Source organism: Abramis brama (genome assembly GCF_963993115.1).
Source record: "Abramis brama genome assembly, chromosome: 16".
NCBI classification, from domain to species: Eukaryota; Metazoa; Chordata; class Actinopteri; order Cypriniformes; family Leuciscidae; genus Abramis; species Abramis brama.
In genome coordinates, this window is record NC_139978.1 from 26815544 (window position 1) to 26841246 (window position 25703).

At 38.2% G+C, this 25703-nt stretch overlaps 1 protein-coding gene across 2 annotated transcripts in view; it reads left to right on the forward strand.

Annotated features, from left to right (window-relative positions):
• Positions 1 to 25703, forward strand: part of sema6bb (sema domain, transmembrane domain (TM), and cytoplasmic domain, (semaphorin) 6Bb) — a 117736-nt gene that overhangs the window by 40482 nt on the left and 51551 nt on the right. For both annotated transcript variants that reach the window (XM_084086753.1, XM_084086752.1), the window contains 2 exons: positions 22616 to 22739; positions 24001 to 24115. In XM_084086753.1, coding sequence (XP_083942879.1) covers positions 22634 to 22739; positions 24001 to 24115 — 221 coding nt within the window. In that variant the 5' untranslated portion in view covers positions 22616 to 22633. The remainder of the gene's footprint in view (positions 1 to 22615; positions 22740 to 24000; positions 24116 to 25703) is intronic.

Sequence of the window (25703 nt, forward strand, 5' to 3'; positions counted from 1 at the left end):
ATTTGTAATCTAAAGTTTTTTGTTCCATAAAATTATAATTGTTTTCTTTACATTTTTGTCATATAAAAGTTTCTATAAAAAAATGATCACATTTGTATCAACGTTTTTGTTCGATACTATTATTATTGATCAATGTTTATTTTTATAATTTCATATTTTCTAGAAATAATGATATTTAATTTAATTTAATTTAAAAAGTTTTCTTTAAAAGTTGCTCAAAATGAAAATATATTTCATGTTTTAATTTAGACGTTAAATGCAATTTACATGTTTGTTTTGTTTTTTGTATTTTTTGTATTGCAGCTAGGTTGTGGTTGGATTGTTTTCTGTGCCAGTGGGCAGGAATCTTGGTTTTACCTACACACACACACATCTCATATTCACATCTCCGCTGCGGCACGACTACAGCGCTCACACTGTCACGCATCACGTCTGTATCTGAGAGAGACTCATACCGGCACCTCACATTAATCTATTCACTCAGAGAAAGACAGAGAAAGAAAGAAACAGAGCGGCCCATTTATCTCCACGTTCCACAGAGTCACCGGCCTCATCTCCATCTGTCATTTAGAGGTGGAAGGGGTTGCCTTTGAGCTTCTCACATGCCTGATACTCACGGGTGTGTGTTGCGGAGCTGAACACCATCCCTGATGTTTTATTCCCTTTAATTTTACTCGTGCTCTTCCAGTACTCCCTCATCGAATGAAACTTTGAGCAGAGCTTTAGTGAGCCTCCGCCACAGATGCTTTCCAGATGGATTGTTTGGATTGTGTTGTGAAAGTTACTAGCCTTCATTATCATCATCATCATCTTCACAGTCATCATTACCATCCTCTTCCTCATGAATTCCCACTCCTTATTGAGCCATCGTAGGAACATTACCAGAATGATAATTAGCAGTCGACGGCTCATGAATATATAATTAAAGCTGGTTCTCTGAGCCAGTGAGTGGGCCTTGTGTTCAGTGCCTAATTAATTAAACATCAGAGTTTCTGAAGCCTTTTGATTAAAGATAAAGAGGAAATATAATGACCAATAGAAAACTTGATGAATCCTAAGATGAAAAATCCTAAGATGAAAAGAGCAGTTCAGAAGCGTTTGCATTTTGCAAAGCATTTTGTTGGTAAGGGTTTGAGTTTCACAGATGACTTTATTGGCACTATGGGAGTTCTTTGGGTCAGAGGTCAGGTGCCATCCAAGGAGGTATAAAAGCGATCCATTAGCGTTCCCATTTATCTCATTGCCTGTACCTTAGCTTTTGAATGGCAAAAACTTTTGAACGTCAGTGGAGAAAGACTAACAAGAACGTGTTGACAGGTTTTCTGGTGAGTGCCTTCTTCAGTGACTATCTTTAACCCTGTCCCCCAGAGGTGATGTCAGTCACGCTAACCCTACTAAATAATGCTAACGAACTCCGTCAGGCTGAAAAAGGGCCTCCAGATACCTCCTTAAAGCCAAGCCACAGTCCTTGACGCCTTGAGATATAAGCTCAGCTCTGTTTGATTTGTAAATCCTGGCAACTTGCTGACAGACGGGAGAATATTTACTCCTCTTTGCCTGTGTTTAAACATTCCGGGCACGGCAAGCACAGAGCTCGTGTTAAACATTAATCAGATTTATTCAAATGCCATTTGTAATTATCATGATCTCTGATTAGACTTGTAAATGATGTCTCTGAGACCAGGATGGAGCTTGACTCCAGGCTTTGGAGTTTGGCTGCAGGTGGGATTATTCTTATGGATTATAGAAGAGACGAGGGGAAAAGAGTGAAAAGGAGGGGTAAGATAAGTACACTGAGACGTGTGTGTGTGTGTGTGTGTGTGTGTGTGTGCGCATCTGTGAAGAATGAGATAATAGAGGGAGAAAAGCACTTACAATTAGCCAAGCACAGCAGAATGTGCCCTCAAGTACCTAAGATCCACAGACCACATTTCCATGTACTTTAGTGATTTGCTTTGTTACAGAGAATATAAATCTTAGGACTTGGTGAGTATAAGATAAAAAAGAGAGCAATAAATATGGTATTACCATGGCACTTTGATATTTCAATACCAATAATTTTAATAATTTATTTTTGTTATTTATGCTGGATCATGTTTTTTTCAGTTAACGGCTGATGTGAATGGAACACTATAGTAAAATACTCTCCTGCGGTATCTTTTAGTTCAGTACTAAAATACGCATCCATCCATCCATCATAAAAGTAATCCATATACTCCAGGGGGTTAATAAAGGCATTCTGAAGTGAAGCGATGCATTTTTGTAAGAAAAATATCCATATTTATAACTTTATAAACTATAATCACTGGCTTCCGGTAAAGGCCGTATGGCGTCTAGTTCCAGCGGAAGAGTGACCTCTGACCCAACACATGACGAATTGATGAACGCGGAAGGATAGAGCAAAACAAAACACTGGTCACGAATTAGAGGTCTAAAATGAAAATTTTTAAAGAGAAATGTCGGAGGAACTTGAGTTTGTTGCCCAGCCCCATTTGTTTGAACCATGAGCGGCGTCTACTCACCTAAGCTTACGCTACTCCTGTGTCATAGGTCAGTCTTTTGCCGGAACTAGACTTGTGTACGGCCATAACCGGAAGCCAGTGATTATAGTTTATGAAGTTATAAATACTTTTTTGGGTGAACTAACCCTTTAACAGCCCTGCTTCTGAATCTAGTGCGAATCAGGTGATGAGTGCAGTCCAATTCCCAAACAAATGACTATTATGAAATGGTTCCTTTTTTTTTGTGAAAGCGCAAAAACACAGCACAATTGGTGTTGTCCAATTCTTCAAACTAATAGCTCTTATGAACTGTTCATTTTTGTCAGTCAAAACAAAGCACAATCAGTGTAGTCTGATTCCCCATACAAATCACTCTTTTTATTGTTTTTGTAAATCAAAAACGGACAACACAATCAATGTAGTCCAATCAATGTAGTCTTATGAGGTGGATGAATCAAAACCATACAATGACTGGTGTCATCCATTTCCTGACCGAATGACTCTTATGATTCAGTTATTTTTATTGGATCAAAAACACAGAAGAAACAACATGAGGGTGAGTAAATGATGACAGAATAATATTTTTGCACTTCAAGTGATTATTGAAATTATCTCATCATTTTGACAATGGCATTGGCAATGTTTCTTCCTCATAAGTATTAAAAGAATTGTTAATAAAACATACGATTCTCGTTGTATGGTACGTTTTTCTAAGGGAACCATGCTCTACATTCTGTGAACTCTAGTTTTTCAATTAACCAGAATTCTATGATCTCTTTGCCCTCATCATTTCAGACCACTGACATGAAGACCTGATTATAGTCATAAGGCCAAATCATCCCACACAGCCTTCATTAGCGTGAACCTCTTCTCAGAGCGAGGAATCTTCCTTACACTCTGCTGTAGCTGGTCTTCATCTCTTACATCATATCACAGTGTTGCTGAGGAGGACTGGTGTGAGAAAGTGTTGAGTCAGGACAAATGATTTGTCATATTTAGCAGCAGAGATGGAGAGGCTGGCACTCTGTGAAGAATGTGGAGAGCCTTATGAATCTCTGGGGTTTCCAGCTGAGCTGATCAGGGGCTGACAGGATTTTTTTTTTTTTGACCAAGTCCCAGTTTTCCGAGTATCTGAGGAGCAATAAAAGGGGGAGCAGCCTTGAAGTTATGAAGAGAACTGGTTTATGTGAGTAAGCACTTAAGAGGAATGTCTACTGACAGATTTCAGATCTCACCAATGGTGAAGTTTTGGTATGAAACTTGATAGTCAACACCTGTTCAATTTCTCATTAATGCAATTATCTAATCAACCAATCACATGGCAGTTGCTTCAATGCATTTAGGGGTGTGGTCCTGGTCAAGACAATCTCCTGAACTCCAAACTGAATGTCAGAATGGGAAAGAAAGGTGATTTAAGCCATTTTGAGCGTGGCATGGTTGTTGGTGCCAGACGGGCCGGTCTGAGTATTTCACAATCTGCTCAGTTACTGGGATTTTCACGCACAACCATTTCTAGGGTTTACAAAGAATGGTGTGAAAAGGGAAAAACATCCAGTATGCGGCAGTCCTGTGGGCGAAAATGCCTTGTTGATGCTAGAGGTCAGAGGAGAATGGGCCGACTGATTCAAGCTGATAGAAGAGCAACTTTGACTGAAATAACCACTCGTTACAACCGAGGTATGCAGCAAAGAATTTGTGAAGCCACTGTACTAAAATGGCCCCCACAGTCACCAGATCTCAACCCAATAGAGCATCTTTGGGATGTGATGGAACGGGAGCTTCGTGCCCTGGATGTGCATCCCACAAATCTCCATCAACTGCAAGATGCTATCCTATCAATATGGGCCAACATTTCTAAAGAATGCTTTCAGCACCTTGTTGAATCAATGCCACGTAGAATTAAGGCAGTTCTGAAGGCGAAAGGGGGTCAAACACAGTATTAGTATGGTGTTCCTAATAATCCTTTAGGTGAGTATATATTGCAAAGAGACAGGAGACTTATATACCAGGGTTGAATTAAGTGAATTGCATTTTTTTTTTTTTTTTATCAGAACCTCACTAATTTGTGTAATATTTATGCTTAAAGGTCATAACATTTCTGTTTGAAAATGTGGGTAGGAAAATGTGGCTAAATTTAATTGAAAAGTAAAAATGTAAGAAGAGTTTTCATAGATACATTTTTTTTCTTTCTTCAATTGCATTTTTTTGTTTTGTTTTAACCATAAACTTCAGTACATTTTGTAGGACTTATTCCAAAACAAATTTTCGAAAGGGGTGAGAACAATATGGCATGCTTTGTTTGCATACCAAATATTATTATTTGAAAGTTATTATTAATATTATAATTTTAAGCATACTTCAGTTGTTTTATCATTGTAGTCACTGAGCATCAGCATGCATTTCATGCCTCTCTCAACAGTGTTAAATTGTATCCTATGATGTAGTTACTGCTCTGTTCTGCAAGAAAAAACAGAAAAACAAACACTTGAAGCTAACACATCCTAATTAGCATATATGCCGTGTGTTTGCTGCAGCTATAACTTTATCAAAAGCGTCTCCTGCCTCATTGATAGCTTTCATCCAGCCAGATTGAGGTTTTCATCAATGAGCCAACAATAAATGGTGCAATTAACTAATGTGCATCAAGAGGTACAGCCTATTTGTGAGCCTGGGCATCTTTTAGACTAGTCTAGACTAAACTATATTTAGCTACACATGATTAAACCTTTGAGACCTCAAAGAACTGGCTCATCTTGATGGGACAGTAATATTTGCTTGCTTTGGCTCAGATGGTGGCAAATGAGTCCATGTGTTTTGGAACAGACTGGATGGTTATTGTTCATTGTCTTCAACAAGATTCAGCAGGAAAATCTTGTCGTAAATACACTGATAAGAATGGTGGGGGATCTCCTGTTGCCATAGCGCCCAGTAGCTGTGTGGATGCCTTAAGCTTGACGTAAAGACAGAGAGAGATGGAAAAACTCAGTTGCACAGTTAGTTACGCAGTTATGCTGCCTTGGGTCTGAACTTTTTTCTGTCAGCAGAGGCAGTGACACTGAGGGAGTTATTCACTGATCGTGACTTGACTCTTGGAGTTTCAGTCTTATCTGCTGGTTTGAAAAATGGATCAACGTGATTTAGCCAGGTTGGGCATGTGCTGGGATCAGCCTAGCAAGAGCTGAAATTGTGGCTTGAACAGCATTTTCATCAACATGTTATTTCCTTCTGATTTTAGGGGTTTGCAACAATGGCTGTAATTAGGGCTGTGCAAAGGTTGTTCAAGGGCCAACAAAGGATGTTTATCTAGGAACCTGTCCAACTTTGCTAAATCACGTTGACGTCAAATTTTTAAGATTGTTTGTTGTTGTTGTTCATTTCTGTTTGCAGTAAGGCCTTCTAAATGCTAGTATGCTCTTAAATGTTGACTAAATTTACAATTAGCAGATATATGCATTTAAAATTGCAGGTAAATGGAGCAAAAATAATGATGGAAAATGCAGATTTTTGTCCAATTAGATGCTCTTGAACCGTAATTCTCAACCTTTTTTTGACACAAATGCCCCCCATTGTCAAACACTATATTTGGAGTACCCCCATATTGTCTAAAATATATCCTCTGGGATTTCTGCTGTAATTATGACAACGCTGCATGCTTTCAAACTTTTTTAGTAACAGAAACTGGGTGTTGATATTCAATTAATTAAATACAATTCATTTGTGATTCTATAAGTTTTAAGATTTCGATTCTTAATGTTTTTCAATAAAACTAATAGTTATTGAGCTTTAACACAAGGCAGCGGCTATTTGCAAAAAGCGATATATGCTATTTACACAGATTCTATTTACACTATGTACAAATAGCAGTATTTTCTTTGCAATAAGTGTAATAGTTAGATGCTATTTATACTTATAAATAGTGGCAGATACTATTTGCACCTCAGTGTTGTTTTACATTAAACGGTATGCAATAATAACAGTGTAAATGATTATATTTATTAAAATTATTAAAACGATGGCGCCTTATTGAGACAATAAAGCCCTCCCTACACTTTCCCCTAACAGTAACCAATAAACATTTTATTATTAAACACGTTAGACACTTTATTTCCACTTTTCGAATATGTTCTTTTTAATTGAAAATAAAAGCCTTTCCGATCTGATATGTGTTGGGGAAAGGGAGTAGAGCGAGTTCGGCAAAAGGCGGATTTGAACTCGCGTCGATTTGCATCAACTTTCTACCACGCATCTTACCCCTGTTCGCTACTGCTACTGTTGACAATTTAGCGTCTTCCGTAATTCTGACTGACCCAACCAGACGTCAGTGGGTGGAGTTAATGTAAATAGCCTCTGCCAACAAGACAGGCTATTTGCACTTAGTGCTTTGCACTCGGTTTATAAACTAAAGCCTATTTGTTTTTTAAAAAGGGACAAGTGCTTTGACATGTCCCATTTAGGAAATACATCCACACAAAATATTTCATGGTGTCAATTTTACCTTTTTTTTATTTGATCCTTTTCCTGACCATATGAATTCATTTTACAGAATAATTAATTTTAGTCCTAATAAACTATAATTGTATGTATATAAATGCAAATTTATGCTTTCCATTAGCCATAAAACAAAGGGCGTTAAATTGCATTTACAGTAGTAGCATGTCTCTTCTATGCTCCTGCTTTTTGAGTTTGTACAGACAGGGGAAGAGAGCGAGAGGGAAAGATTTACTTGAGGCTAACGAAGGTTTGGAGAAGCCTGTCCTTATCTTCTCACGAGCAAAATTGTTTCTGTGCGAGAGGGTAAGAAGAGGCATCATTACAACCCATTGTCCAGTCCATCGAGTCCTCCATTTATCTTTCATGTTCCCTCATCTCTTCTATTCTCTGCTCTTTATCTCCCTGTCTCCTTATTCTATCTCCCAAAATTCATTTATGACCTGCTCACCTCTCTCTCTCTCTAAAGGGTCTTGTGTCTTCCTCTCATGTTAAAGCTGTCTGGGTTTAAAAAGAGTCCATTAGTTGTTCCCTGTATTCCACGGCAGAGGCCTTCAGATAGCGGGCAATTGAGTAACGGCGCTCTTAAACCCCACACAAACACGGCTGGATCTGCCTGGCTCGACCTCGGCCAATTACCAGCGTACGTTTCAGAGACGATGACATGGGATATAAACAAATGGGAGAGATATTCACATATTTTATTAGACTGGGCTTTTTATCCCCCACATTGATTAATTTCTGTGGCTATGGTTGTGTTTTCCTCGTAGCACATGGACACAGGAAAGGACATCTCCAAAATGTCAATATACAAGTGTGTGAGCTTGTTTGATCGATTGTGCTTACTTGGCCTTGCGTAAAGCTTTGGTTTAATTGGCATGAATGTGAATTTAAACCAGTGTCACCGGTGCCATTAAGGAAGACAGCCATGAAGCGCTCTCGATCACTCTGTTCCTTTGTTTATCGAGCGACTCTAGTTTTTATTTTTGTTTCTGACAGTTGGACGAGTGCAGTCTCGTTGGAGTACTGTGTACAGATCATTCTGGATGATTTTGATTCTCTAAAAAGAACCGGTTCATAAGAGTCAATTGTTCAGGAATCGTAGAACACCTGTAACACTGTATGTTTCAGATTCACTAAAAAGAATCAGTTCATAAGAGTCTTTTGTTCAGATATCGTACTTCACTAGTAATGCTGTATGGTTTTGATTCACCTAAAAGTACAGATTCACAAGAGTCATTTGTACAGGATCATTCTACTATAGCCATGATGAATGGGTTTGATTCACCAAAAAAAAAAAAAAACAGTTCATGAGAATCATTCATTTGGTAATTAGACTACCGTTGTTTTTCTTTTTTATATTTAGTAAAAAATGGCTCATAAAAGTAATTTACTCAAGAATCAGTTGAACTACTCTACACTGTGCATGCTGGATGTTTTTGATTCCCTTAAAAGTACCAGTTTATGACAGTGTTTTGTACAGGATTTATTCTACACTAATCATTCTCTATGGTTTTGATCCACCAAAAAGAACCAGTTCATGACAGTCTTTCATTTTGGAATCAGGTGACCCTCGTTGTGCCGAATGTTTTTTTGATTTACTAAAACGAACCGGCTCATAAAAGTCATTTGTTCAAAAATCAAGTCTGCTACACTGGTCATGCTGGAACAAGGGATAGATGATTCAGAAAAGAACAGGTAAGAGTAATTTGTAATTTTGAATTTGTTCAATCATACTGCTCTAGTCATTCTGTAACAGTTCTCATTCACTAAAAAGAACCAGTTCACAATAGTAATTTGTTCAGAAATTGTGCTAGTCGTGTTGTATGGTTTTGATTCACTTAAAATAAGCCCGATTTATAAGTGTCATTGTCTGGGAATTGAACTTCTCTGGATACGCTGCATGGTTTTGGTAAATTAAAAACTGGTTCATGAGAATCATTCATTTGGGAATCAGACTACCCTAGTTGTACCATATGTTTTTTGATTCACTAAAACAAACTGACTCACTGGCCGCTGAATGTTTTGTGCAGTAGGTTAAGAAGTGGATCCATCCATCCATTCGTCAGTGATGAGAGAGGAATTCCAATGTGCCTTTTTAAACAACATGTAATTCAATACTATTCAATAGCCCTGGGTGAGTTCCCACACACATTGATGACACATATCCTTTTACAGTAAAAAACATGTCGACTTCATTATATACGGTGTGGTAGTCGTGGCCAAGGACAGGTAGTGGACAGATGAAAAGAAGGTTTATTATCTTCCAACAAAAAAATATATGTATACAGGGGCAGATGTAACGAAGATCATTTCCAAACCAAGTCCATACAAAAATCAAAGACTTAAGATGGAAGTTGACTGAAACTTACAGTCTGTGACGTGGACTCTTCGTCTGAGGTAAAATTTGCTCGCAATGTCATCAATCGGCTGTCGGTGTACATGTCAAACTAATGATCAAAGATTTTAGCATAGGATCAGAGGATTCTTTCAGGGTTTGCAAAATTTGTCTCAGACAGCCAAATCGTGGCCAGAATTGCACAGTGTGCTTTAGTTACAATAAAGGGTATGTTTTTGTTGTAAATATTATTGTTGTTTGGTGTTTAAATAAAGTTTCATTTGATAATTACCTCTATTTTTGTTTGGTAGAGGCTAAATGGGTATTTATAGCAGTGTTGGGAAGAGCAGAGGTTTGTCAGAGTTGTCCAGCCACAGTAACATCATGACCTGCCGATCTTAGTGGTTTTGTTTTGTTGTTACTTTGTTCGGCAAACCTGCCACGACCCGTCCGCTACGCCACTGGGTGGGCTACGCACCCGTCACATACGGGTAGGAAACAACCTAATGTAGCTTTACCAGCCTTACCAGTGCTTTCTAAGGAAGTCTGCTTTTTCCAACCCACCTCCCCCTTCCCTTCCATACCTCTCTCAGAGCATATCATGTTGGACACGCTTGGCTTGACGCATAAGGATGTTATGTTTCCCTTCAGTGACCTCACACACTTCAAGGCTATTGACAACGTTTTTCCACAATATTCTTGAGCAAGACCACAAAAGAGTCAGTCGGGGGGAATGCAAGCTGTGACACACTCCGAGGTAAAAGGCTTTATTGATTGTAAACCACTCTCGTACAAGTGGAGCATGTGAACTAAAGCAGGCCCGCATTACGCGGTGTGTTCGACGCGGACGCTCAAGGCCGACAAATGAATGATGGAGAAACAAAACAGTCTCTGCTTTTCAGATGCTGTCTGGGGTTTGATGGGTGTGTGGAGTGGTTCAGCTGGGAGGAAGTTAACACCAGGTATTGTGAACCAAAAGAAAAGGTCAGCAGGGTCCAAGGCTACATCTCTCTCCATCTCAAACGGCACTCGATAGCTGTATTTATTTGTGTGCAAGTGTGGAATTTCAAGCCTCCAGACAAACACACACACACACACACACACACACACACACACACACATCCGTGTTTTCGGCTATAGGGCTCTTTAATGGGCTCTATGCTTTCACTCTTTCAACATAATGGTTTCACACTCTGTTAATCCCTCTCTTCTCTTTTTCTTTGCCTATTCTCTCCTTCTTTGTCCTTCTGCACTTACATTTTCACGAATGCAGGAAGCTTTCACCCTATTTACTCACCACCCTGTGATGTTTTCGTCTTGCCACCACTTCTGTCTTTCTCCGTCCCATCTACCCTCTGTTTCCGCTTCTTTTCGTCCGAGTGTTATTTTTCTCTCTCTGAATGGCTTTGGTTACTCCATCAGTCTCTGCCTCTGTTATGACTAAATCTGTCCCTCGTTTCTCATCTCCTTAGCAACGGACTCCGTAAACATCAAATCTTATTCCATCCATCTTTCCTTCTTTTCATTTGCAGCCCCCTCCCTGGTAGACCTGATTCAAAAGAAAGGCCGGTACGGATCAATCCAAAACAACTTACAAACGTGTGTTCTCAAAGTGCTTATACGCGTGAGAACACATGCACATACACCCTTTACATTTGATATGCTTTCAGGATGCTGCACGCACACCCTCCGCAGAAATCCCTCTCTACAGTGTTTCCATAAACAGAGCGCCGCACAGACAGGCTGTCTGAGGTCTGATAAGGAGTCGTGAGAGAGGACACTGATGGGGAGAGAAAGAGAGGAGGAAGTTTTTCCATGTTCAGCTAAAACGACAATGTGCAGCCTCCACCCTGTCATAAATAAGCCACATTGAGATGGCAGAGAGAAAGACACAGTGATGTAGAGGCGTTTGCAACGACTGCATACTCTGCGGAAAGACCAGCATGATTTTCCATGTTGCTACAGCCTGATTTTTTTGCTGGTTAATGGTGTTCTTGCTGGTACACCTAGTTAAAGGGTTAGTTCACCTGTTAATAAAAATATAAACACCAGAATAAAAATATTCATGATTCTGAAGCTGAAAATACAGAATTATTTTAGACTAACATGCTTTCACTCTGACTTTTTACTGGTAACATAAGACATTTGGCATTATCAGGACCCACAAATATTCCCCCATTGCATTATTATACATTATATTCAACATTATATATAGTAGTTTAATGTAGTACTGATACTAAAACTCTGTAAACTTGAATTTTTTCCTCACACATCTATATTTTGGGTGAACTATAAACAATACATATTGTCACTATCCATGATACGTATTGTTGCATTTTTGTATTGCGATTATATTGTAACACAATATATTGTTACACGCCTAATTTTTGCAATTTTTTTTATTTAGACAAACACTAGAATTCACTATACTTTCCAGAATCCCTATTTTTGACTTAAATATCTGTTCCTCACAGAAATACATTAAATGAAATTACAAGGAATTAAAAGCATATGCAAGGAATATAGTTCACATGTCTCAGGGACCCCTTTTATCATGCTTTTTGCATCCTTTTTTAAATCTAGAATGCATCAGTCTCTCTTCATTGTAGTTGCATGGACCAGTGTATTTATTTATTTATTTTTCTCCAGGGAAAAAAATAATCACACAGGATGTTGGAACAACATGATGGTGAGGGAATGACAGGATTTTCATTTTAAACTTTAAGAAGCCTGCTGGAAAGCATCAGCATTGCAAAGCAGGGACCAACATCCACGCACAACTTAAGCTGGTCTTGTCAGTATTGCATGGATGAAAATTGAAGAGAAAACCAACCCGACATGTGAGGAAATGAGACGAGAGGAAAGAAAGTAAGAGAATGAGATGTATAGTTGGACTGTTTGGTAATGCTCAGGTCTGATTCCCAACCCTGGCTGGCAAGCATTATAATAAGTCTCTCTCTCTCTCTCTCTCTCTCTCTCTCTCTCTCTCTCCTCAGCCCCTGTTTGGAGCACAGCCTGCAACATGCAGATAGTCGCAACATGTGCATGTGTGTCTCTGTGTGTGCTGCCACCTTGTATTCTCAACAATTAGCAGGCTCAGAATGGGTTTGATTGGCATGCATTGTGAATGTTTTCCTTGCTATGCCATGTATCATTGTTCATTGATGGAGAACTGACATAAATTCTTCCTGAAAACGAGAGAGCCCTCCCCCCCTCCCACGTACCTATGCACACACACCTGTATGGCTCTGGTTTGGGTCGGAAATTTATCTCACTAAAGTGGGTGAGCAGGTGGCTCATTTTGTGGAAAGAATTTGGGCAATGGGGGAGACTGGAGGGAAGGAGGAGATTGAGATCGGGGGGAAGGAGTGGGTACCGACAAACAAGCCGCGAGAGAGAGAGAGAGAGAGAGAGGAAGAGCAGATGGACGCATGATGAACTGAATAAATATGTGTCCACAGATCGGTGTGTTGGCTGTAAAGACTGCCTGAAGCAGTGTTAGTACTGAGAAACGGAGAGATATGTGCGCTTTCATACTCATCAATATTCTGCATCTGGAATTTAAACAAGCTCTTAACACACTAACTCTCTCACTGACTGCTGCTGTATGAGTGAGTCTGACGGAGAAACCTCCATGTCATATTTCACCCCCAAATTAGAAGAAAAAAAGAGGTTTTGCCTAAAGAAATTGAAGTCAGTTTTAAGACCATTACAATGTTATTGATTTGTGAGTTTTTCCATGACATTTAAGCACTTTTTCTTCCAATTCTTATTGCTTTAATGCACAAGTAACAAAAATCTTTGTGTCTAGACACACTGTCTGCATCCAGAATACTTTCAGATTATGTACTGAATGTGATGGAGAACTTCTTGACCCATTGAAGTACTTTCTTGGGACTCGTATATCACTCGAAGGGTTTCTCAGCTCATTGTACTCCACCATTTTTACTGTTCAGTTTTCGAATCTGGCAGATCCTCAGCTACCGTTGCATTATGGGATAGCAAATTATACACTACATAATTGCAGTAGAATAGAATCCGGACATTGTTCACCCAGTGTTTCATGAAAACTACGCATTGATTTTCGCTTGCTATGCAGTAGGAAAGTATGCATACTTCTTTAAAAATCCGAATTAAATTCATTACAACAAATGCTACTACAATGTATACACATTATACAATTCAAATAATGTCATAATGTTTTGCACAGTATTTTTTTTTTTTTTTTTGCATTACAGTAGCTACTGACTTACGAAAGAGTGGTACAATGTGTGTAAGTGTCAGTAGTGAATTAATTTTATTTATCTAAAATATCTTTTTCCATTTTATTTTGAGGTGAAATATGACCCAGACGTTTCCTGGCAGTTTTAGTGAGGTTTCTCTTGAACTAGAGCAATGTATGTATCTGTGTAGTAAAGTTAACGAGAGGCAACAAACTGAAACTTAATTCCCAAAGGAGTGTTATTTATAAGATGCTCTGCTGAACCATATGCCATGAAGGGAGGTGTTTATTGTTTTTCTATGTATTTCTATTCGTATGAGCTCCGTAGTTCCGCTCTACTGCAGTGTGCATCATCCCTAAAGACGTTAATTTTGCATGACGAGCGTGACACACATACACTCATGCACACTTCTGCCTATCTCTCCTTCTCCGTTCCTATTCCTCCAAGTAATCTTCCCGCCTCTCTTTCATCCCTGATTCTCCTCCTCTTTCGACTCCTTCAAAATAATTATAATAAGTAAAAAAAAAAAAAAAAAAAAGCCTTGTGATGAGCACAGTTGAGATATTAAGATTCTGCAGGGTATTTTTGTTAGGTAATACATAGCCTCGTGGGAGTCTCAAAAGCTTGTCAACCCGGGAAACCTTTGTGATCCTTGCAAGTCTTTTTAATCATTAGCCTGAACTTTTTCATTTTATTTATGACTGTGCAGTGGATTATCGCCTCCCTGTTTGTGCTTTGCTCGTTTTTACGGCAATGTATATGATGGATGGGGTAGCTTTAATCTTTCAGCAGTCTTTTTTCCTCCTTTTAACGACGTAGAGTTGTTTTCATTTCGTCCGTTAGTTGATTTACAGCGCATGAAGCCTTCAGCCGGGTGAGGGGGTCAACCTCGCCACAGTCTGCTCTACTGCCTCTGATGTGTTTATGATGATATTTGCCCATTAAAAGCTCTATTTTAAAGTCTCGTTGGACTGTCCTTGAGGTGACTTAAAACACAGGACCCGTCGACTCCCTTTATTCAGTATCTAGACTGAAATGTTCTTGAATCGAGTCAAAATCCTTTGTAAGATATGTAAGAACACACATTCAATAGTTAGTCCCTGGTTTCAGATCGTTCATCTTTCATCAATTCATATAGCAATTTCAGTGTTTGATTTTAAAGTTTATGGTCAGTAAGATTTCTTTTTTAATGAATTAATACTTTTATTCAGCAAGGATGCATTGAATTTATCAAAAGTGACAGTAAAGACATTTATAATGTTACAAAAGTCTTTTTAACTTTATTTTTTCAGGATTCTTTAAATAATTGAATCATGCATTCCACAAACATATTAAGCAGCAAAGACATTGATTACAAATTTGATGATAATGAGAAATGTTTGAGCAACAAATCAGCATATTAGAATTAGATTTCTAAAGAATCAAATTAAAAGAAAATGCAAGGAATATGGTTCACAAGTCATATGGACCCATTTTATCATGCTTTTTGCATCCTTTTTAAAATCTAGAATGCACCAGTCTCTCTTCATTGTAGTTAAGGTTATACCTTATTGTCCCAGAGGGAAATTTGTCTTGGGCTCAAAAATACAGATAGTTGTTGTGCAATTGGATGCACTAACCGCAGATGAGATAATCGACAATCGACTACTGTGGACTTCGACCGAAAACAGGAAATAAATACAGGTATGAGCGCTGGCCGAATTAGCTTCATTTTTATTCATATCTTTCACATCTGCTGCAGTCAGATTCACTGTGTTCACTCTGAAGGAATCTCTCACATTGGCTGTGCACTTGTAATGACACATCAAGGATGTTAAGAGGCTAAAAGCAGGTTTAAAACTTGCCCCATTTAAGTCAACAGGGTGCAAATTTTAAAAAGAGGATAACACAACACGGTGTAGGCAACACTGATTTTTTGACTTTGTTCTCTGTACTGACAGCACTCCAAATTTACAAAAAAATGAGCTCAATGTTAAAATTGTTCTCCTTTAATTAGGCTGCTAGTTTTTGTTGTAGTATCAAAATTGGATTAAATAATTGATATTTCACTGGTTTTGACTAACATTTGAACTGCTGAAGGAAATATATATTTGATGAACAAATTAAGCCAACTAATATGATTTATAATCTTTTGGTTTATCTACTAATACATTTAAAAATTACAAATGCAGTGAAAATTCAGGGATCGGTTACGGTATCGGTGAGTACCAAAAATTACAGTATCGGTATCGGACTCGTTCTGCAAAAAGTGGTATCGGGACATCCCTAGTTTTTTTTATTAAATAAATGCGGCTTTGTTGAGCAAGAGAGACTTCTTTCAAAAACATTCAAAAATCTGACTTTCACATGATACACCCCATAAAAATACCAAAAAAGAGATACTGTTGGGGTATCGAGAACTATCCTGGGGTCAACCACAACTGTATGCTGTATTTTGCATCACTTGTTAGTGCTGATTAACCAACAGTCCGTATACGTGAATAGAGCTCAGATGAAACCTGTGGTTTTAATGGTGAAAGACGATTCCACCTTCTTGGAATGCTGCCTGAGAGAAAAGCCAATTTCCCCTGCTGTTAGCTTACGCACAATTTGTTCATTTAGCTCTCATATATTTTCGCCAAAGCTGTTAAGCAGCATCTGTCTATGGTTCTCCTCTTTTCCTGATGTTTGTGTGAGTGTGTGTGTGTGTGTACAACAGTGAAGCAACAGCCTGATTCATCCCTTTTTTGTAGATTGCTGTATTTGTCTGGGTGTTTTTCGTGTCTGCAGCGAGTGAAAAATAGCTCAGGGTGTCTCTGCATGAGAAGGTGGTGCTCCGCTGGTTCAACCTGACTCCACACTTCATCAATTCAGAATCAGGATTACTGCTTCATGGTAAAATCCATGTGGAGCTGGAGCATCTCTCAGTCCCTGTCAGGACTTATGGAATGATGCCATGCATCTTTATAATGTGAGACTAGCTCTTTGACGTGCACAGACCATTAAGTAGATCTTTAATTTCATGTTTCTTCCTCCATGCAAAATCAGTGCTGGAGTCACTGGGCTGCTTTAAACTGCCCTGATAAATGGCTTCGGGGCTTTGACTGTGTCTGGAAAACAACCTATTAAAATGGTTGTGGCAGAATGGGAGAGTGAATTAGACGTCATGCTATCCAGAAACAGAGGGCAGTAAATAATAAATGGCAATCCAGACCGAGGCTGCTGGGCTCTGATATGGTTTTGGTTGGCTTGGCCCATTCCCCCAGGGGTCAGAGACGGAGGTTAGCAGTCTCGGGTCACTAGAGCAGGATTTTAGGGTATGTTCAGGAAGGGAATCGGCCTCATCTTGGCTCCGGGTTCTTCCGGTTTCACTGCTTTGAAAGCATTCCAGACATTTTTTTGGCCTCTTTGCATATTCAGCTTTCGTCTTCCGATACTATTTCCAAATTGCTTTTTCCCCACCTTACTTGTGTTATTTTTTTCTCTCTCTTGTACTTTGCTACATTCTACTTAAAGGGATAGTTCACCCATGAATGAAAATGGTCATCATTTACTCAACATCATGTTGTTCAAAACCTGTATGACTGTCCTGCGAAACACAAAATAAGATTTTAAGGTGTGTTTCAACTTTTTGCCCACACAATTAAAATTTGTAGGGTCCAAAAACAACACTGGACCAAAAGCAACATTGGACCGCATTGACTTTCATTATGTGGATGACAAACCCTAGACATTTTTCAGAATTACTTACTTTCTTCAGCAGAACAAAAAAATAAGTCGTATACAAGTTTGGAACAACATGAGGATAAGTAAATGATGACAGAATGTCGCTGTTGTTTTTTTGTAAGTTTTATTGCTATTTTTTTATCTGTTATGAGTATTTAGATTTTTTTAAAATCATTTTTATTTAAAGCACTTTGAATTACAATTTTGAATGAAATGTGCTATATAAATAAACCTGCTTTGCCTTGACTCCATTTTGAAGTTCACATCATAAATAATTTATGACAAACTGGCAGCAAAATGATAGCAAAATGGCTGATTATTATAGAAAACTTTATTGCGATCCCAAAATTTTTTGTTGACTTTGGTGGATCAACATGCAAATCCGATAACATGAGGTCACAGTGTGAGTTTCATGAGAGGTCAAGGCCAGGCCGTGAAGCATTCTCCCATAACAAATGTTCTGTTGCTTGGAATATGAAAATACGCTCTCTGTAGAGGCCTTGTGTAAGTGAATCGATTCATTATAGATTATGATCTGCTGTAGCTGTTTAAATGTATCAAGACATTCTTTACCTTCAAATTCACAAATCAGAAGCAATTGTCAGATAGTGGTTTAATTTCTGTTCTCTCTGATCGTTTGGGTCTGATAATGTATGCGTAAATTCAGCCCTTTATTACTGATCACTTTTCTCATTAATGCCATTCTCTACACTCATTATCAGTATTTTATCTGGGACACACATAAATGAAGTTTGCTATGAAATCCTTAGATGATTTATCGTGTTCAAATCCCTCAGGGGTCCTTAATGAAATCAGTGCCTTTCTTCTTTTACCCAGAATACATATCATCAGAACATTATTCCTTCTAAAGGCAGAGGATAGGGCTCATAATAATCTTATTCACACAAAATATTTGAATTTTAACCAGGTTGAATGTCCTTTAAATTCTCTGGATGCAGCTTGACATTAGCATGGAGACCTGCTTTCCGGTAGGCAGTTATTCATTCTACTCATGATCTCCAGCTTTGAGTTGTCACGTCTACTGTTTTTTTCGTTCTCTGGTCTCAATTGACCAATCATTCCTCAGACTATTGGCAGTAGATCAGAGTTCATTAAGCAGCCTATGCTACCGAGCTATTATTGATTAGCTAAGTGATTTGTTATCTTGAGTAACAGCTTCTCAATGGTCGGTCAGAGATAATGCCGCCCATTCGTGCTCCTCTCAAGGTATCTTAATGACCCCATTCAAATAATTACCTTCTCAAACATTAGTAATTACATTGATGGGAAGCTCAGAGGCATGTGAATCCTATTGTTGTTGGTTGAGCCAAATGTTAATTAAAAGTGATGTGTATATTTTTTTTCAGTGTTAAAGTCTTTCTAATTACTAAAAGTCAGGGGGTTTTTTTTGTATGTCGGTTTTCCGAAGAAAGTAAACACTGGTGCTGTGGGTTTTTAAACATTGCTCTGTTTGATTGAGCTCTCTGAAGTGTCAACTGGCTCAGCTAATGGCATGTGTTTGGATCTGGACTACTTGCTGGCTTAACAATGGCAATCTTCCCAGGCCATTTGGTTCTGATAACGATTTTTGCGCAAAACATACACAATCATTGTAGTCTGATTCATAAACAATGAATCAGTCTATTTCGAGCTGGTTCTTTTTAGTGAATCAAACACATACATACCGAGTGACCGGATTATCTCATTCCTGAACTAATGACTCTTACGAGTCATTCCTGAACTAATGACTCTCACGAGTCATTCCTTTTTAGTGAATCAAACACATACATTGCGACCGGATCTCATTCCCGAACTAATGACTCTTTTGAGTCAATTCTTTTTAGTGAATCAAACACATACAGCGCAGCCAGTGCAGTCTGATTCCTGAACTAATGGATCTTATGAGTCAATTATTTTTAGTGAATCTAACACATACAGTGAAGCTAGTGCAGTTTGATTCCTGAACTAATGAATCTTATGAGTCAGTTCTTTTTAGAAGCACAATCAGTGTTTCACAAGTCCTTGAAAGAATAAATTTAATGGGCAAAAAGGGTCCTTTGTCTATGTCAAAGGTGTGATTGTGTGAAGTATAGTTCACACAAAAGTCATTTTTAAACCAAGCATCTTTCTGTTGTTCAGCACTGTGAATTTGCATGACCGACTTGAACCTGTGGTAAAATGGCAAAATCAGTATGGGGAAATATTTCGCCTTCACATTCCTAATTGTAAGGATTGCTATTGAAATTGAAATGAACTCTGCCACAAAACATTTGCCATAATTAAAAGTGGGATGGTGTAAGTTATATCCAAGCTTGTATTTACTTCACCCCCTCCGCATCTGTTTAGCTTGCTGTCCCCTGAAACTCTATAGCTCGAATTATGCTAATTAAATGCGTGAGGCCTGGCGCATACTTGTAAATGATTAATTGTAGCAAGACAATAGAATCACTGATACCAAGTTATGGCAGCGTCTTCTAGTTTTAGCTATCCTTTTCTGTCTGCCTTCATTCCCCAATTGGCCTCTTTTCATTTTCTCTTTTTCTTCTCCTTCATGTAAGCCTATTGTTGAGCATAATTTGCTACATTGGGTGTTGAACTATTAGTGTGTGGGGCGGCCTTGTTCAGACTTCAATAGGAGGAATTCTAGAAATGTCCTGGAAAGATAGTTAGCCCTGATAAAACGTCACAAGTCGTTTCGCTATAGAAATAGACCCACAATGGATGTAGTTGTGTGTGTACATGTACATGTGTGTGTTTTAGACAGCAAGGCCACACTTTGACAAATGAGAGCTGGCAGTTTTGCATTGTGTAACTCAATTGGTGCTTAGCCACAGGAAAATGAGAAGGGTTTTTTTGAATAAAGAAATTGAGGCTGTCAGATATTAATACATGTGCGTGTCGTCTTAGCGCTGCGGCGGCGAAAAGCTCAACTGACACTGATTTGTTTATGTTTGCACTGTGACTGTAACAAACAGCATTTCCACTAAAGTTTCAAAGCAAATGTTGTCAGCTTGTTAACACTCAAGGTGAGGGATAGCTGAGCACTTATTCATTCTTATATTGGGTTTCATGCTATTGAAACAACTGACCACTGTGGAAAATATATCAGAAACACATGACAACTGGACTTGTAATTTCCCAGGTTTTCCAGCCATTCTTTTGTTCAAATACAACAGTTCATTGAACAGTACATTCTTTAGGTATGAAAAGCATGCTGTGTCTTTTCATAAATTCATTTTTTTCCCCATTATTGGCCCTTTATGTTCTCTTTATCATGGCTTTCTGTTATTTTCTGTGAAGTTGTTCAGTTTTCTTGAACTCTTCATTTTTAATCTGTTCCTTCTGACTTAATCAAGCCAAAAAGATAATTATTGAAATTTAAAGGGGCTATTTTACCCAAAAAAGTTCAATTCTCTCATTATTTGTTCAGCCTCATGTCATTTCAGTCAATGAATCTCTTTCTTCGATGAAACACAAAAGAAGACCCCCACCACCACCACCACCACCAAACAGTGAAAGTCAATGGTTTCCAATGATGAGGTGGATGAGACTTTTTTTGTGTGTGGAAAAAAACAATGAAAACATTCTTTATAATACCCTCTCTTGTGTTTCACAGAAGAAGGAAAGGCATTGGAACAACATTAGAATTTGACGCCATTTTTCTTGGTGGACAATTGAAGTGTGTATTGACTAGATCAATCTTACTTATGTTTTTTAGCTATTAAACTACCGTTGGTTTCTTTCATACCAGTAAACGATATACACACAGTCATGCATGTATCATCTGTCCACTGAAATCCCCTTTTCAGACAGCACCTTTACGTTAGACTATTACAGAAAATACTATTGTGACAGTTCTCTAGAGCTTCTCTGTGCCTCTCTGAAGTGCAGAGGTAATTTTCCACATATATTGTATTGCACTTTAATTTGACTGACATTTGTGTTTCCATCACATCTTCTCTATTTCTGCCACCTTTTTTTCAAGAGGGCAGAAGATCTGAAAAAATATCATATTTTAAGGGATCCAATTTAAAAGTCCATCTCTACTTGTGGTTATTTTTTCAAGTGCACACATATGCAGGCACACACAAGCTTTGTAATTGAGAAAAAAAACGTAGTGACTACAGTATGTTATATGTGAGCCTTAAATAATACGTTTGTTCTGGCCAAAATATAAGTTGAACTGATAAAAGCAGTAGATAAAAGCAATGTAAAAGTCTGGTTAGGGTTAGGTCTAAAGTAAAGGTCTAGGTCTAGGGTAAAAGTCTGCCAAATGCATAAATGTAATTGTGGCATCACAATCCTAGAATGCACTTTGGCAGGTGAAGAAACATTCAAGATGACGGTCATCATTGTCATTGTCATTGTTAGCTTAACAACATGTGGTAACACCAAACTTAATAGTGTGCAACAGTCGGGTTCCAGAAGTAAAAATCCCATTCATTGCCTCAATATGAGAACTGATTTTGAACAATAATTTACAAACATTTAAAAACAAAACTACTGTGAGCTACAAGGTTGTTTATCAATGTTTTGGGTTTTTTTGGAACCCATCAGTCAGCTTTATTGAAAGTTTTTTTCAAAAAATCATGTTTAACAGTGGAATTCTTGGTGAAAAACTACATTACCCATGATTCTTCTCCACCAATCAGATAATCTTGACAAGCAATTCATGCTAAAAGAACACTTTAGCATTTATAGTTTTATATGTATTTGTCATTTTTAATTAGATTGTCATTCGCAATGTTTCATGGCATTCTAGTCTGTCCCTTTTTAAAGCTGTTAAGTGCCCAGTGTTTTACCTTTTTTTTAATTACATTTTTAAATACTTTTTTTCTTCAAATCAAAGTTAGTAATGTGGTGATTCACCTCGTAGCTGGTTGATTTGGTTCAAGGCTTATAACTCTTTCACAACAAAATCCCTACAGGATACTTCCTATGTAGAGCATTTCAAATCAGTCATTTCTATGTGCATTTCGGTTAAGATTCTGCCTATGTAGGCAGTAGACAGCGGGGCAGCTCTAGGTTTTTAAACAGAGCCACTCACTCACACATGCTTTGACCCCCTCCCCATTTCTGGCTCAGTGTGAAGCCCTTTTGTTAGACGTCCAGGCAGTTCAGTCCTGGGTCCCGTGTCTTTGATGACAGTTCTGTGACACACCACATCGAATGGACCATTAGGGCTGACTGACACGAATTCTATTGGTGGATGACTTAATTGCTGATCTTAATCTCTGGGGTGACGATAGAGATGCTTTAGAATCTATTAGAGTGGTAGTTTTGTTCACAAAGTGAATGTAACTAGAAATCTTGCTAGATTGCCACCTCACCTGACTCTTTTCTGCATGTTCTTTTCAAAGTGCCGGAGCTCCACTACCATGGCGACTGTGGCAAAACCTTTCATCGGGCTCTTCTGGCTCCTGCGGTTGGTGTGTGCGGTCTTCCCAGAGGAACCGGGACCTCTGAACTTCATCCCTACTGAAGGTAACGATGTCTCCATTTCACATGCAGTCAGTCAGGATCAGGGTTGGACCCCGTCTGCGCTGTCAGGCTCTCAGCTTTCACTTTCTTATGCAGAGCAGGCATGTGATTGATCACAGATCAATAATATTGATTCCATGCATCCCAGCTTAACTCATTCAGGTCTATCTAAGGTGAAAGATGAGAAAAGCAAGGGGGTTTGTAACGATGAAGAAAGAGAAAGAAGAAAGAGACAAGGAGCTGCGGGTAGCTGCAGGGAGGGTCTTATCACATGAGAGAGGAAAAGATACAGGACGAGAGAAACAAACAGGGGTGTAAAGTACTAAAGTAATTGTACTTCATTACTATGATGTATTATTTTGGGAAATTCTGGATTTCGCCTGTGAATTTCAGCAAGCAATGATAAATGTGACCGCACCTTTATGATCGAGAACTTCATGTACCCTCTTTCTAAAAGTCCTAAAAGATAAATTTAGCTATATATTTTTTCATGTAAATAAACAATTAACAGTTAAAGGTTTGTTGTTTTATTATTTTTCATTACAATTAAGTACTTTTTCATTTAATTTTACTTTACTCTAATATTACATTTATTCAGTTTTATTTTATCCCTGATCTTGCCCTTGATGCTTGCCTTCTTCCATATACAACTACATTAAAATATCAAACAACTATAAAATCATATAGTTTTTTTGATGAATTTAAAGTTTAAACATTTCAAGTAACAATTTAAGGTTTCAGGAAAATTTCTAAAAGATAAAGGCAGCAATATATTTTCATGTAAAGGATAATGACATGCTAATAATGCCAATTTTATGTTTGTTTGTTTATATTTTTTCATTATTTTACTTTTCTTTTTTATCCCTAATCTTTCCTTGATGCTTTCCTAATTCAAGGAATACTCCTTCTTTCAAATATAAAAGCAGATATTAATCATTGTTTGATTAATTTAAGGTTAAATATTTCAGGTAACAGGTTTCTGGATAAGTATATATATATATTCTTTTACATTTTACACCACTGGTAACAACACTACTTGACTAAGCCGAACATATGAGGACAGACTTTATCTGTAAAAAATAGAGAGCAATCACAAGCAGCTGTCAACATTTTTATCTCAAGAGTGACTCGCAAGTGATCGAATGCCTCTCGCCTTAACGGATCACCTCTCCCACACCCATAAGTGCAATGAAAAGATGATACAACCCTCTGTCAACCCTTTCTCTTTATCATTCACTGTCTCTTCTACCTTGTTTTCCTTTAGTGGTAAGAAGGCATCCTGTGTTTCTCGGACGACCCCATCGCTCATCTCTCAGACAGGAGCCCTTACACATTCAGAGGATTCTGCAGGTCAACCGTACCCTTTACATCGGAGCCAGGTAGGGTGTGAAATAATGCTGATTAGCATGGGCGTACCCTGTAATTATTGTTACAACGGCATCTGTAATTATCTGCATGGAGATGTGTGTTTAAGTAAATTATGTGACATACAAAAACAATCTCTTTTGAGATCAAGAGTCTGAATTGCTGCTTCTTGTAGATAGCAATTAAACAGTTTTCAAAGCTATTTAAAGGGATAATTTACTCAAAAATTAACATTCTTCCAGCATTTACTTTGTGTAGTTTCAAACCTGTATGGCTTTATTTCTTCTGTAGAACACAAAAGAACATATAATTTTTTTTAAATTGTTGTTTTCAACCCCATTGACTTTCAATGTATGGACAAAATATCTTTTTTTTGTGATAATGTCCATTTTTGTTTCATTTTTAATTCATATTTGAATTAATTTTATATGGTTTTGTTTTATATTATAAAATCATAGTTGTTTGAACATTTCAAGTAATAATTTAACTTATCATATCTATTTCAAAATAGCTTGTGCAAGCCTCAGAAAAAAATCATACAGTTTTGGAATGACATTGTGAACTGTCCCTTTAAGAAGCATGCTGTGTTTCTTGTTGTGGTGCTATTGGGTTATAACTTATAAAAGTAAATATTGGACACCTGTAGTGTTTTTAGGATTTTAGGCCGGTGTGGGGCTTTAAAGAGGTCACGGGGTCAATTATGTTTTTGCTTTCTTGCATTTTTTTGCCTACCTCACAAGAGCCGGGGGGTTGGAATAGATAAACAAAAATAAAACTTCATTAGGTTTGGCGCTTTAGAAAAATAAGCTGTTTTTGTGAATTTTTGCAGCATGCTTCCCAAAAATGGCTGGCACGTCCATTGGGAGAGTTCAAACATATGGTGATAGTTACCGAAATTTGTAGGGGTCCGGCGGGGGAGGCGTCGTACTCTAATAAAGTCTCTCATACCGTGTCAGGAAATGACCTGCCCGCTCGACCGTGTCAAAAATTAAACCTCAAAAATAAATATATCACAAAGCGCCATATGACTTAAGATGCCCAGACTAGAAGCTCTCATAAAAAAGGCCAGAAGTCTTTGGCCTATAGAAGCTCAACAACTGTTTCGCATACGCTTTCCAATGTGGTGCCACTGTGGCCGGCATAATTCGATGAAATTCAAGCCCCGCTGTGTGCAGTCAGCAAACCGTATGTACCTATCAGTGTCTGAAGTAAATGGAGGTGTTTGCCGTAGCCAACAGAAAATTACCTCTGTGGAAAAGAAGATTTATTTAGCCGATGACTCAAGAGGGAGCATTCAATAATAACGGCAACATCGAGTGAAATAAAAAGAAGGCAATACTGTATAGAGGAGAGGGAGAGAGAGTCAGTGAAGTTTCAAGTCAAGGATATAGACAGCCTGGATTGACTTAATAAAGTCTGAAACGGTGTGCTCAAGTGTGATAAGGGGTGCAGATGGGTTAAATCCTGTTAGCATTAGCATAACCGCTCAAGAACGTGCCCCAAGAAAGCGACCAGCCTCTCAGCCCCTTCACAGTATTACCTTGCAACACCTGGTCAGGGATGAGAGGACTGAAGTATTTTTTAAACACACTTGGTTTCCTC